The sequence below is a fragment of the Diospyros lotus genome, chromosome 14 (genome assembly GCF_014633365.1).
Source record: "Diospyros lotus cultivar Yz01 chromosome 14, ASM1463336v1, whole genome shotgun sequence".
NCBI classification, from domain to species: domain Eukaryota; kingdom Viridiplantae; phylum Streptophyta; class Magnoliopsida; order Ericales; family Ebenaceae; genus Diospyros; species Diospyros lotus.
The window spans coordinates 33812693-33828355 of NC_068351.1; the positions used below are offsets into that span (position 1 = coordinate 33812693).

A 15663-nucleotide genomic window follows, 5' to 3' on the forward strand; every position below is an offset into this window, starting at 1 on the left:
TATATGTTTATATACTCTTTGACTGCTGTCCCAGCAGGGTATTTGAGGGCGTGCATGTATATTGTTTTGCTTCCGCTGTTGTATTCTTCGTATGTATGCATGTCAGGGTATTTTTGTCTTGTGTTTGTTTCTCTTCTCTTATGTAGGCGCTCTCGTTCGAATTGACCGGGCGGTTGGGATATCCGGGCGAGGGTGCTTACATATAAAGTCCTCTGCTTTATATCCCAACCAATGTAGATGTATTTCAGTTTTCTAACTATTTATTATTTTTTAAATTAAAGAAGAAAATATAAATAAATTAACCATAATCGGACGAACGACATGTTTCAGTGGATAAAATACAACACAAATAATATATAATTTTTATTAAAAGCCCTACAAAAAAGACAAGCTTTGGATGTGTTCTCTCTGTTTCAGGCTCGACCATGAAGATCAAGATAACGCCAGTTTCCCTTTTGGTGCTGATCCTTCTTGGTCGCTCCGTGTGCTGTCAAAGGCCTGCAGGCTGCAGTTGTAAATGTCGGCGCGATTTTCAGTTTCGATTCTGTGATTGGGAGAGTTGCCAAGGCGGCCATGGAAGCCGCGGCCTCTGATATCAACGAGGAGCCGAGCGTTCTCAATGGTACTAAAGTCCTTCGCCTTACATGAAAAGAAAAATTGTAAGCGATAAGGATATAACATATAAAGTCCTTTGCTTTGTGAACTCAATCTCAATGGTACCGAGCTCAATCTCAATCTGATCGTGGAGGATGTACGTTGCAGCGTTTTCATGGGGGCAATTACAGGTAACTTCATTTTCCTTTGTGAACTCGCATCCACTGTCTTTGGGGTGTGCACTTGGTGGTGAACTCACTAAACACATCTATTCACCTAGAAATCATGCACACCAAGTATGTATGTAGATATCTGTGTGGGTTCAGCCCTAGAGAAGTTTGAATTCAGTGATAAAAGAGGTCATGTAATGTAAGCATCATTGATATTTGAAAGCTCATTTCTGTTTTCATATTGTTTGTATTAAAATGTCTACATTTAGGGGTGCTACAACCTTCAACTGTATTTTTGATTATGTTTAATACTTGACTTGAGCGCAGTCCCTATAGACAACATGTCACCCGTGAATACTTAACTTCATTCTATTTGTGCAGGTTCAGCTTCTCAACTCCATTCTAGGCAAAGCCTAAGATCACATTTTCACTTATTTCCTGATTACTTGCTTTTTATCTGCTATGTCTGAACAAAAATAAAAGAAGCGTGCGCTTACAATAATGGGCAAAGAGTAGTTGAGCTTAAGGAAACCTTTCTTTTCCTTTGTCTTCGTTCCTGAAGCATTTTATTGAGCTTTAAGTCTGACTTCAATCCTTACAGTCCAGCCGCTTTCATCTTCCATCTCGGGAATTGACAGCCCAATTGCGGAAGCAAGGCCTATTGGCTATCAAGTGGGCTCGTTTGCTTAATAGCTATTTAACAGCGAGTCTTCACATATCTGGATCCGGACTCATTTCTCTTGGCTCCCCTGAAGAATACGTGAAAGCACTTCGGCTAGGACCAAGCAGAGGAGTGGCAGCTATTGTGGATGAACTTCCATATGTAGAATTATTTCTGTCAAGGCAGACGAATTATGGTATTGTCGGGCAGCCATTCACAAAGAGTGGGAGGGGAGGGGATTTGTAAGTATTCTCGTTTATAATTAGATTAAGCAGATGCACACTTACATGATTTCTTTCGCACAATTAACTATCCAAAGCCGCTTTGTGGAGCATTTACTTTAGTTTATACGCCATTCATTCATACATTACATCAACAAATTGATGTTCATTGTTGAGGTTTTGTCCTCATGTTTAGAAGGCGAAAAAGAACAGATTTCATGGCATATGCCATTTTCAAGTGATGATATGATCATTGACAGAATTTCCACCCTAAATGGCTTACTGTAAATGCAACATAACCGGGTTTTTCAGAAAGACTCTCCGCTAGCTGTTGACATGTCCACGACGATCCTCAAGCTTGCTGAGACCGGGAAACTTCAGGAGCTACACGAGAAAGTGGTTCTGCAAGCATGGTTGTGCATCGGAGAGGGGAAGAAGGCCTGAGCGCAATGAGCTCAACTTGAGCAGGTTCCGGGCTCTTGCTGCCCTGCTAGTGTTTCTCATCCGAACTGTTCGCCAGTGCATGCGATACAACAGGAAGCAGCCTCAAGGCCATTTAGCAACAACCAAAATCTTTTTAGGAGATTAACCATAGCTTGTACTTAAAATTCTTACAACCTCAAGGCCAAGACATATCTGGCCAAATCATCAATAGAAGAAATCTTGGCATCTTCTGCGAACAAAGATTAGACTAGAGCAAGAAGCATGACTTTGCATCCTCAACTTCTAGAATTTTACGGGGGAGTTCTCTAATTCGTGAAGACTAGAGCATTGAGCTTCCTCACCCTTTCATGCAGCTCCAACTGCAACTATAGCAATAGGCAAACCTCATTATTTTTTCCACACCTTTCCTGCTTACTAATTGATCGACTTCAACGTCTCCCCTCACCTTGGTAAATAACGTCTATGCCTCTGGTTCCTTTTTTAAGTATCCAATCGGAAAATGTATCCTTTTGACAACGCAAACTAAACTAAACTAAACCCCCTATGGTAAATTGAACAATTACCCTTGGTAAAATTTACCTTTAGTATTGGTCGGGGCCATGCCCATCTCGCAAACTAAACTAAACCCCCGATGGTAAATTGAACAATTATCACTCCTAATTGAACTAGTTTACCCTTTCAAACCCAGGAATGTTAAATTTTCTATTGTCTTCATAAAATACTGGTGAAAGACAAACTGTATAATATATGCAAGAATAATACTGACTGGAATGTAAGAACCAAACATACAGGACTTTTGAGATTGTCCTTGCAATAAAACGCTCAATGAATGAGGGGAAAAAATTACACACACTACTAAAGCAACACAAAAATTCAAATCTACACGAGTCAAAAAAAAGTGAGCTGAAACATAATGACTCCATACAAAAGTAACGCTCTAACCATCGAGTCAAGTAAGCCTAGTTGAACTGAGTCTCGATGTGAGGAAAAAAAGACTATCAACTGAAGGAAGAAGAAGGTAAGGGATGGTATCATGGTAAACATGAATAGTTAGTTGTATGAAAATAACTGCCGAATAACTGGAAATTTTTTTTGGAAACAGTAAAACATTTCCAAGCATGAAACTAGCACAAAAGAACTTGACACAGTTCAAATAACAGAGACATGAACAGATGGCTTGAAAGCTTAATGCTGCTTAGTTTTAATTAATCAAGCATTAAATGAAGTAGCAAATGCTCAAATGTGTATTTTTCTTCCTTTCATTTCATTTTTACCAAGGCCAAAGTAATATTATCTAGAGAACTGGCACAAATTGCTCAAAAGAAGATCATAAACACCTCAAACGCATTTTTCTCTCCTCACAAACTAAAAGGATGACAAACATTCCCATAGCCAAACTATGCCCATAGGCGCCATATATGTATTTCAAACCTGAGTGTTAGGTTCACCACTCTCTAGTAGATTGCCAGCTACCCATAGGCCCGGGGGGTAAAAAGACAGGCACCAAAGTTGAGAAAGTGCAACGATAACATGTTTGGTACAATTCCAATCGATAGCATACCCTAGTGGTACATTCAAATTGTGTAAGAAACATGCATGTCGTGTCTCTGATATTCTAATTTAATGTGTGTAACCCTGTTACAGCACTTTACCAGACAACATGGAAGCTGTACCCCCTTACGAATTATTACACCTATTCTTGGCAAAATTCTCAGCCATTTATTCTCCATTCTTCTTCATTTTATCAATTCTTAACCACATTCAAAACTATTCAATTTGGACTTGTAATATAAAGTTAACTCTCTAACCCAACGTTAAGTAAAATAATAAATTTTTGTTTTCAATTTCATTAATTACTTACTAAATTGCCCTAAAAATTTACATAACTAACAAAATATAATTTCAGAAAACAAAATAAGAAATGGAAATTAATGATTTTAGTTTTATTTATGTTCATACTTTAATTTGTTTTTAATTAATGAATGTCATAGACAACTAAAACAAATGTTCCTTTTAAGCTTTTGTGTTTTCAACTCAAGTTATTTGAACCAATGCTAAGTTACGAATTAATGTAACTGCAAAAACATTATTAACCATGTTATTTGATAAAGCTAAACTTAAGCTCTAAATAATTTGACCATGTTACTTTTGTCTTTTGTATTTATAACTTATTTGAAACAGATGCAAGGTTACAAATAATATATGTTCACCAAAAACATAATTAAGAACAATGCTTAAACATGTTATTTGATAAAGCTAAATTTATGTTCTAGAGAATTTGATATTAATCTTAGTGATGCAAAAACATCCCAGTTCTTAGCAGGGTGATAAATTTTGGGTTTCAGGTTAACCAAACTCAATCCAACGCTCATACTTAGTCAGCATCAACATACAGTTCCAAGTAAACCATTCCAGAAGTTCTCATGTCCTAATGCAGTAGCTAATCCTAACAGCCACATAACAGAGCAGCTCAATAAGTAATACTCTTAATTAAAGGTCCAAATTATCCCTTTGAAATTATGCAAAGCAAGATTATAAGGCTTGCCTCAAGTTGGTTTGATGACAGGTCGAGCGCGACCAACCCACGAAGCCGGCCAAACGCCTCCGGTATCAAACGCAGTCGCCTTCCCGACAGATCGATCCTCTCGAACCCCTTCCCGGACGCCTGCTGCAAAATCCCAACAACCTCCTCATTTTCCTCTACCTCCACCACCCGATCAACCCCTCCACCTCCTCCTCCACACGGCCGCCAGCCAATGCCGCCTCATAAATCTTCTCCAATTTGGCCTCGACTTTTCTCAACATCATCAAATTCACAAGTAGACTAGCAATTTATCATAGCTTGAGCTAGCAAATTAAACTATGATTTTTTTTTTTTCTAGATGGATTAACATGTACGCCTCACCACTCCAAGTTTATAAATCGAAGTTCATGTTAGAAAATTGTGGACGCCAAGTTACTCTGTTAATTTTTAATTTGATGGTGTTATGAATTTGTTATAATTTTAGAAATTCAAATATTCAATCCATACTCTACTAGAACTTCTAATTGATACTATAATTAGTTCTTTAATTGGTACTTTAACCGGTGATTTGACCCTTACGCCTAGTAGGTAAAATACAACATTTGGACAAATTTTTCGACTGATAGATGCATTGGTCTTTTTGGTGTTTTGTGCTGATTCTTAATGGGTTCAATCCTTATTTATGTTGTTTCCTTGTAGTATCATATTTGCTTATATATATGAAAAAATAAATAAATATATATCCATATATATGAAAAATATCCATACATAATAAAATTAGGATTCAGGATTATTGTTGCATGCATGTATTCTTCTACCTCTTTAGCTTAATTAGAGTCTTTATCATTTATTGAATGGTAAAATAAATTGTACCACTTCATTAAATGCATAAATTCGCGATTTAATTTAATTTGGAGTTTATATATATTTACTTTAAAAAATATATATTAATACTCCTGTAGTATTTATTTTAATTAAATATAAATCTTTTTTGCTTTTGAAAAAAAGATTTATATTTATTTTAATTAAATATTAATACTCTCATGATATGTATATTTTTAATAAGATAGTTCAAATATAATATATATATATATGTATATGTGTATGCATATTTTCTGTATGACCTAACGCATAATATAGATTCTAAACGCGGAGGAGTTGGAAACACGAACTTCATTCAATCGAGAGACAGAGAGAGAGGGGGAGGGACAGAGAGAGAGAATGTTGCAGTACCCGGCGTTCATGAGGCAGTATCCGTGGTCGACGGGGATGATTCCGACGTCGTTTCTGCTCCCCGCCCAGTGGCCCCAACCCCACAACGACGACCTCCTCCTCGCCATGGAAGAGTCCGATTTCGAAGACAAGGTCTCTCTCTCTCTCTCTCTCTCTCTCTCTCACGCACACACCCTATTATACACAGTGCACTTGCTTTGTATGTTCCTTGATATATAGCGATAAGAACTCAACTGTGAGGCCTTTCTTATGTAGCTATTGGCTCCGGGTGGAATCTTTTGCTCTAGACCAAATTGGGAACCAGTCATTTGGGGTTTAGATCCCCAAATGTCACTCTATGGAATTGCGCAATTTGATGCTGTGTGTTCTGTATAAATTTTTAGCTGTATCTCACTTTTCTGGAAGATGTCCAATTATTTCGGTATTGCTTGGAGGTGTATTAGGGCAATTAGAGTTGGGTTTCTATCTAGCGAGTAAGGAATCGATTCCACACGCGTGGTTCTTTCTTCTGTGAAATTGTTTCATAAATTCCATTCATGTAGCTGCTTTATGACTGGGAGTGGGCGTGATGATGTATTTTCCTGGTTATTTCTGCTTTATGAGGTGGTTGAGGTGAGTGTTCTTCGATCTAATTCGGATCACCTTGTTTATTTCTCAAAATTTAGGCATAATTACCTAGAACAGAAAATTAGCTCTGTGATCGAGCTTTTGGTATGTTTATGACTGGACAATAGGTAGAAAAATGAGTTTGTGTTCTTTTCCTGTCTGGAGCTTTTGGTGAGGGCTGATTTTTCTTGGAAGCCTTTGTGGAGCTCTTCTTTGTCTGGTTTGCTTATTTGGATTTATTGTTACCTTTGATCATTTCATGTATTTTACTGCCCACCGCAGGTTTGTTGTTTTGTGTATTTTATTTATTGGGTGCAGTGGCTTATACCTTTTTCAGTTTTAAATAATTTGTCCCTGTTGGAGGTAGGATTGCCTAAATAGAAGGCAAGGACATGCATAGGATGCAAGTCACTTTTTTGGTGATTTGGTGTAAATGCCTGATAGGTACAATAGAGCTTTTGAGGGCTTATAGATTATTATATTCATTGGTCGTAGGGACTCTGTGGTTTGGGAAAGATAGTGCTTCATTTTTTATCAGTTTATTTTGTACAATTCTTGGACGAATTTTTCGCCTGATGGATGCATGGATCTTTTTGGTGCTTTATGCTGATTCGTAATGGGTTCAAGCCTCATTATGGTTGTTTCCTTGTAGCATCATATTTGCTTTGCTTATACTTATGAATATATATATATATATATATATATGTCCATATGTATATGGAACACCCACACCTAGTGAGATTAGGGCTTTGGATTATTGTTGTGTATATGTAACACTATGAAATATGAATTCTCATCAAAAAGTACTTATTGAAAGAGTTCCCTAGTATACATTTAAGACATTCCCAATAGACTAATTGATGTGGGACCGACAATTATTTGCAGAAAATTGGAGAAGAATAGATGAAATCATGAGGGAAAGAAGAAATTTGGAGAAGAGGAAGCTGAGAGGTAGAGTGAGACTTTACAGAGAAATTAATAATTATATCCAATAAACATTTTTTTATTGGATCACTAATGACTGTTTGTTGGCTGAAGTTCAACTAAAAAAAGATAGGGGTTGTTCAACTAAAACCTTTTCTATAAAATCTTTAGTTTTCATTTTCTATACAGAGTATGAAAAATGCATTCAAATATTAGAAGTTCAGAAAACTAATTTACAATCTAAAAAATTGGAACATTTGCTCAAAAAAGGGAGGGGGTTTTACTTCTATTTTGTGTGCAACTTGTGTTAGAGAAGGAGATGGAGATAATTTGGGAAAAATTTTGCAGGAACTGCGATTTTCAAATCTCCAAATTAGTAAAGAAAATTTGGAAAGATGTTTTTTTAGAAGTTTTTGAGTTTAATTCAATTTTGGAAATTGAAAATCTGGTTTTTCTATTTTAGAAAATTTTTCTAAGATCTAAATTTCCATTTCTTTGTGAGAAATTTTTCAGAAAACTGGGTTGTTTTCTACCACTAAACAACCCATACAGTTTCAAGTTACAATTATCCAAACAAATCTACTAAAAGTAAATAAAAACATTAAATCTGAATTTTAAAATTTAAACAAAGCCTAAATCCTAATATCAAAAATATAATTTAATAATTAAATTCCTCATTATGGGGATGGGGGATTGAACTGCGGGGTAGTTTTCTGGTGTAACTTTGACTCACCAGTTGCCTTGATGAAGCCGGGGGGGGGGGGGGGGGGCTGTACACATGGCAAACTTGCAAGAATATGCAATACTGAACACTTGCTGATAACCATCTTGTTCAAGTGAATTTTCAAAATGGATGTATTATTGATGGTGAAAGATAAGTTACTAGTTGGAGCAACCTTCATAACCAAGAAGGTGGACACGAAAGCATAAATAATTGAAAGAAACTAGTAAGGGTGGGTTGCACCGGCATCTGACATCCATGTTTGATATTTAGGAAGTAACATATGGATCTTCATTTTTACTTTAGCCTTTATGGTTCTGTGTGTGAATTAAGAAACATGGATTAAGGTGCTGAATCAGGAGTTCCAGCATTTCTGTAAATACAACAGGCGGGTTATTCAGGAAATGGTTGCATACCGTTGCATTTGAAGGTCAGCTTTGATTAGTTCATGCACATCTATGCTTAGATATTATTATTTTGGAATTAAAGGGAGAAGTAGCTTAGAAACGCTTTAATGGCTTCTTATATGGTGTTATTAGCATGCAGATATTTTGAACTTGTCTTTCCTGCTTATCTCTGCGCATGTAGGTGCTGCAATATTTGCTGAAACACCCTTTTACTGAAGAAAGCTTATTGTCTTATCGTCTAAAGTATGGCACCCTTGTGTGTTAAAATAGATTTGTGCTGCCCCTTTCAGTCACTTTAGACTCGAATGTGATTTTGATTAAGGTGTTACTTGTTGAACCATAAACATCCTGTAATATTTTCAAAGTTGTTTTTGGGCAGATTTGCTGCTCATATATGCCTTTGAGGTTCAGGGTAGCCTTATTAGATGTACAATTATCAGAAGTTTTAAATTGTTAACTATACATGTAACGGTTTACTTTTATTGTCTGGCACTTCTGTACGAATCAATCAAAACTTTGTACGTATGTGGAAAAACTCACATTTATTTGTTCTTCTTCTTGTTCTTCTTAAGTGGGCATATGATAACCTGATGTATCAACACAGTTTCTTTCCGCAAGCCTCTCCTCAATGACCGGTTTTTACTAAGGTCGATATAAATTCTTATTCAGTGCAGTGAAATCAGAAAGACAAATAGCAACATAATTGTGATCGGGAAAACAACAGTTGATCACGACAAAGAAGACTATGACAATGATGCAGATGATGAGGAAGCTGATAATGCAGAGGAGTCAGAAGGTGATGAGTTTGAGTAAGAAAGTGCTAGTAATTTCTTGCAGTTTTTATCTGTTTCTTACTTATCTTTGTCTAAAACATAGAAGTTGCATATATAAGGCATTTGCAAGGCCTGCATTAACTACCTTCTCCTTTGCCTTTATATCTTTGCATAAACAAGGTTATATTGCGCGTATTTGGCCTGTATATCTTCCATCTCTTCTAGTTCTATTGCTTTTATGAGGATTTTATCCATAAAATTAATATAGGATAGTTAAAATAAAAAAGTGTTTGAACTTTGATATTTTATGTGATCGTAAAATTTTATTATAGGTAAAAGGAAGATTTTATGTGATGGCTGTAAGATCATGTTTATTATATGGCATTAAATGTTGATTTTGTGTGTCATATCGTTTAGATATAATCTTTTCTCGAAACATTATCGTTTTAAAAAATAAATTTAAAAAATCAAGAAGATGACTAATTATTTGGCACCCTTCTTAGGTCTTTTAAAGAGATCCTTTTCTTGGATGTCTTTTAAACAGATCATTTTTAATACAAACTTCTTCATTGTTGAGAGATCTAAAAGAATAATAAACTGAATTTATTCAAACATGAGCTCTCTCTCTCTCTCTACTTGCCAAAACATCTAATGAAACGTACAATATGTTGAAAAAGTAAGTGTTTGTGATGATAGCTCTAGTTAAATGAGTTAATTATTATGTATGTATATAATGAAAGAATTAGTTGTTAAGATCAATCTAAAATCATAAAGGATTCATCAAATTTACTGATTTTGAAAAATTAAATTGTTAATACAATTTCAAGAAAATTAAATGTTCTTGTTTATGTGAAATAATAAACATAAGAAAGTTATATTTCAAATGGCTTTATTTAGAGTCTATATTGTACTCTAGGCCATACATGAAAAATACACACATATACATATAGTATATATATTTGGACTATCTCATTAAAAGAAATAAATAAACTATCAATTTAGAGATTTAAAAGAATAATAAACTGAATCTATTTAAAGATGAATTATATGACTCTAGAGTGGGATTCTTTCTCTCTCTCTTTACATAACAAAATATCTAATGAAATTTATAATATCATGAAAAAGTAAGCATTTGTATTAATGAACTCTCGTATTACTAACAAAGTATCTAAAGAAATTTGCAATATTGTAAAAAAAGTAAGGGTCTGTTCTCCTTGTTTTCAACTCGTTTCTCATTTTTAGTTTTTTAAAATATTCAAAATTTGTTTTCTAACCCATTTTTAAAAATGCATTTGGCAAAACACACAAAATTTACATAGAAAACTCAAAACGTTGAAATCACATTTTGGCTGTTTTCAGCCAAAAGACACTCTGAGTCCAAAACACGAAAAACGCTTCTTCTCATCCACCTCTCTTCTATCATCTCTTTCTCTTCAAGCTCAGTTGCCATTACCATCCACGACAACCATCGCCCTCCACCGCCATTGCAATCGTCGCCACCACCCAGATCCGTCGCCACCATCGCCTACCACGCCCAAATCTATTATCCACACTTGCCATTGCTGGTCATTTTTGCCTTGTGCCTGCTCAGATCTACCACCATCCTACATGCTAATATGTATTATTATTATTATTATTATTATTTTCAATGATATTTTTAAAATTTTGAATTATTTCGATGATGAATTAATATTTTACTATTTTATGATTTATAATTTTTTTTAATATTTATGTTGTGGGTAATCTAAATCTCAAAATTAATTTCAGATTTCAATTTATATCTAAAAATAAATTTATCATGAAATTAATAGTTGAGTTAAATTAAAAATGGTTTTAAAAAGTACTTTGTAATTTTAATGCATTAAATACGGTTAGATTATCAATTATTTCTTATATTATATTTTAAATTTTTAAGTTAAATTTATAATTTATTAATAAATATTTACAATTTACTTTTGAATCAAATTTATTGAATGATATATTATAAAATAAATGTTTTTGAAAATTTTAAAGTAAACGTGTTTTTTAATTTTTTATTTTAAATTTTTTTTTTCGGAATGATACAAAGAATTCGTTTTCAACAATTTCAAAATAAATACTCAAAATACAAAATTGAAAATGAATTCAAAATTCAAATACGAAAAAAATATCACCTAAGTATTTACATTAATGAACTCGCATATTATTAGAAATCCTGTGTTTCTCTCTTTCTTTACATAACCAAATATTTAATGAAATTTACAATATAATGAAAAAGTAAGGTTGCATTTTTTTTATTATTTTTAGGTCATTTTTAGTTTTTAATTTTTTAAAATAATAAAAATGCATTTATTTTGTTGTTTTGGTTGTTTTCAATCAAAATAATCTCTAAGTTCAAAACATGAAAAATACTATCCATTTTTCATGTTTTGTCTCTAAAAAAGAAAAGGAAAAAAAAGAAAAAAATTATTTTTAAATTTAAAAATAAAATTATATATTTATTTAAAATTCAAAAAATATAGTATACCTATATTATAATTAAAAATATAGGATAAAATATAGTATATTATTAAATATATTACACATATTATGTATAATAATATTTAATATAAATTATCACTAGATGTCTTTTAAAGACATTATTTTTAGTACAAATTCCTTCATTGCTAATAGATTTACAAGAATAATAAATTGAATTTATTTAGACATGAATGCTATTTTAATCGTACAATAGGACTTGCTCCCTCTCTACATGCCAACATATCTAATGAAACTTACAATATGTTGAAGAACTAAGTGTTTATGATGATAGCTTCAATTAAACGGGTTAATTATTATGTATGCATGTAATGAGAGGATTCGACGTTAAGATCAATCCAAAACCAGTATTTAGGCCAAGTCAAGATTAATGGGTCTTCATGATCTATTCTCCTAGCCTAAACGGAGGGCCCAATAGAATGAAATCATCTTTTTTGTTTTTTTCCATACAAAATTGAAAGTCATTTATTGTTCGGGTGGGCTTGCTTTTTGGGCCTTGTGTGGGCAAAAGTTATGATGCCTTTGTAACTAAAAATTTTATAAATTGAAAAGAATTAAGAATCTTGGGAACTTCAAATTTCAAAAATATGCAAAATCTACCAATCTTTATTAATACAATTTCAAGAAAATTAAATATTCTTGTGTACACAAAATAATAATTATAAGAAAATTATTATTTTATTTTATTTATTAAAGAAAATAAATAAAATGTCAATTTAGAGATTTAAGAGTACAATAAACTAAATCTATTTAAAGATGAATTATATATGACTTTATAATATGACTCTCTTTGTAATACCCCATATTCATGTGAGATGCCACGTAATTTCGATGAGTTTAGAATATCGAAAAATTGATTTTATAGTAATTTCAAGTACCAAATCAACTGCAGGGAATGTCTCGGAGTGAAATTATCTAAAGAAAATTATACGGCATTGATGAGCATCCCAAGATATGATTTATGGTGTCGAGAGAAATTGGATCGGGAACAGTTTTCGATACAGCTAAAATACAGCTGCCATTTAGGTTAAAAAATCGAATCGTTGTAGGAGACTCACGAAAAATCAACGGATCCCTAGGAGGGCTTCGGTTTTATGTAGTGAGCAACCCTTCAGTGGTTTTAGAATAAAACGACAGCCCGATGAGGACATTGGGGAAAAATTGTCCTTTTTAACTAAGTTTCGAAATTATTAATTTTGCGTTTTCAGTATTAAAATGTAATTTAATCCAGTGTTTGAGGGTATAATTGAAATTATGGAGTTGCCAAGTGATATTATGATAAAATTGGGGTTTAATGTATAATTTCTCTTAATTTAAAGTGTAATAAATAGTTGTATATATATATATATATATATATATATGCACATGCATATGTGCGTGAATGGTAGAGGCAACCTTTGTGAGATCTTCATGGCCGAGATATTGGCTGCAAAATAGGGGGATTGTGGTAGCGAGATTTGAGAGTATGACAGCAAGATTTGAGGAAATTTTCAGCAAGATTTGAGGGGAAAATCTTAAGAAATCGTGGAGCTTAAGTCATGGCTGCCTATAAATTGGCAGCAATCTTGGCCGAAGGAAGTAGAGATCCAAGAGATCGAGAGAGAGAGAGGGGAGGAGAAGTGTAATATCCCAAAAAAAAAAATAAAAATAAAAATGATAAGAATAATAATATAACTAAAATAATAATAAACTAATAAATTAAATTAATTAATTTATGTATTATTTTGTGGCTGTGGGCGATGCTTGGAGGCTACGCCATTTCTGTCAAATGGAAAGCAAAGAAGAGCAGAGGAGAGACAGAGGGAGTGAGCTGAGAGTGAGAGATGGAGAGATCGGGTGAGGGGGAGAGCTCAGCCGCGAGAGAGAGAGAGAGAGAGAGAGAGAGAGAGAGAGAGAGAGAGAAGGCCAATCGGCCATGGCAGCCGCTGCCATGGCCGACGAAGAGCAGCTGCGGCTTGAAGAAGCCGCGGCCACGGAGCAATCGGCAGCGGCGGCGGCATGGGGCAGCGGTGGCGCGCACAGTCGTGGAAGGCGGAGCTGGAGGCGGGGCTGGCCGGTGGTGCTGCTGGTCGAGGCGGCGGCCGGTGGAGCTCGGCCGCGCCACTGGTGCGCTGGTTGCAGGAAGAAGAAGAAGAGGGAAGCAGCGGCCGCGGGAAGAAAGGAAGAAGAAGGAGAAGAAGGAAGAAGAAGAAGAAGAAGAAGAAGAAGAAGAAGAAAGAGAAGAAGAAGAAGAAGAGGGCGCGCAGAGCAGTGCGCGGGAGAAGAAGGGAAGAAGAAGAAGAAGAAGAAAAGGAGAAGAAAATAAGGGGAAAATAAAGGGATTTTGGAATTTTTCGGCATGGGAAGTGATCAGGTACGTGGGTAAAAATTAATAGAAGCATGTTATATTTTAATTATAATTTTTCGCGATTAAAATTAATTAATTTGGGTCCCGATTGTGTTATTTGCTAGAAAATGATTTAATTTGCATCGGGAGCTCGAAAGAGACAGGAATCAGCCGATTTCAGGCAAGTTCCAATCCCTTTCCTCGTATTCTTTAATTCCCGTGAGAAACCCTGTGATTTCTCGTATTTTATACCCTCCCTTCGTCTGTTTCGACTCGTTTATTAATTATGGAATTTGGAGTCGTTTGATTTAAATTTAATTTATTAAGCTGGCTTTATTAGCGTGATTTAATTTAAAATAAATATGAGACTCGTTGAGATATTAATTGTGGTGCGCTTACGTGGGATTTTAGACGGCTAAATTAATTATGTTACACGGTAGATTTATTCAATTAAAGCTGCGATTTTATTTATTGCCAGCGAACGTTTTACTTCGCAGCGGGAGTGCAAGAAATGCAAGAAACGGCTGTGTAAAGGCAAGCTCCTAACCCTCTCCTCGTGCTTTTCAATTCCCGTGAAAGACCCCGTGATTTCTCGTATTTAGTCTTCTCCCTTACTTTGTTTTGGCACTTAGCCTTATCTATTGAATTATTATTCATTTGTTTTAATTAAATTAAATCCGAGACTTCTAGCATTTTATTTGTTGTGAGCCTATGGGGGTTTGTACCGCCCCCATTCCTTTCGGGAATGATGCTGAACCAGTTTGGGGACTAGGTTCCTAGACGTGAGGGTTTAATTACGATTTTATTGGATTTACTTACAGTTTTTCTCAAATTTATTTATGGTTCGGTTAGAGCTATCGAGCAGTGGGGCAAGGGTTGGTTGTTGGTGACGTTGGGGTAGACTATGATACGGCCTTGATGTGGACCGTCGGGTGGATACCCCTAGTCACTGGCCGTTGACCGGTGCCGGGCACTGCTGACTAGCTCTGCCGGTATGTGATTTACTGCATGAGTAGATGCATTGCATTATTGTTCATGATTTGATATGCACATGGGAACGGGATGCATGTTGGGATATTCATTTATTGAGTATGCTTGGACACAGACATTCTAGTTTGGTTAGGTTGCATCCAGCGCGGCATATGCATGGCGTGTGGTTTACTATGTGGGCGGAGCATGGCCTGATGCCTGGATGCATGGGCGCCTTGTATCACGTTGATGCTCACTACGCCATTGCATTTTTATGTGCATTGCATGGATACTGGTAGTATTTAGTTCTCGGACGGGAGTACCGTTCCGAGGGAGCCTTTGGCTCGGTTGTCGGGAGTACCGACGGATACAGGTGACGGGAGTACCGGCCTGGGACAGCGCGCGCAGGTTTGTGGAGACATTTGTTGCCTTTCAGGGCAGCGGCAGGTTGGTATGGGACTTGGGTGCCAAGTGTCTTATGTGGGCCCCAAGGACCGGTATGTGCTTTTATTTTGTTATGCTATTGAGCTGTTGTGTCGTAGTGTCTCATGGCTTGTGTGTACCTGGGGGTTT

General features: G+C 35.3%; 2 protein-coding genes across 2 annotated transcripts; both read left to right on the forward strand.

Annotated features, from left to right (window-relative positions):
* The first annotated feature begins 423 nt into the window (after positions 1 to 423).
* On the forward strand, positions 424 to 2409 carry LOC127789889 (glutamate receptor 3.3-like). Its single transcript, XM_052318960.1, has 2 exons — positions 424 to 785; positions 1366 to 2409. The coding sequence occupies exons 1-2, from the start codon at positions 750 to 752 to the stop codon at positions 1669 to 1671; spliced, it is 342 nt and encodes a 113-aa protein (XP_052174920.1). The 5' UTR covers positions 424 to 749; the 3' UTR covers positions 1672 to 2409.
* LOC127791018 (uncharacterized) lies at positions 1935 to 9484 on the forward strand. The gene is made up of 3 exons (XM_052320751.1): positions 1935 to 2045; positions 5755 to 5979; positions 9175 to 9484. Exons 1-3 carry the CDS (start codon positions 1935 to 1937, stop codon positions 9316 to 9318), a joined length of 480 nt encoding a protein of 159 aa, XP_052176711.1. The 3' UTR covers positions 9319 to 9484.
* Positions 9485 to 15663: the final 6179 nt, after the last annotated feature.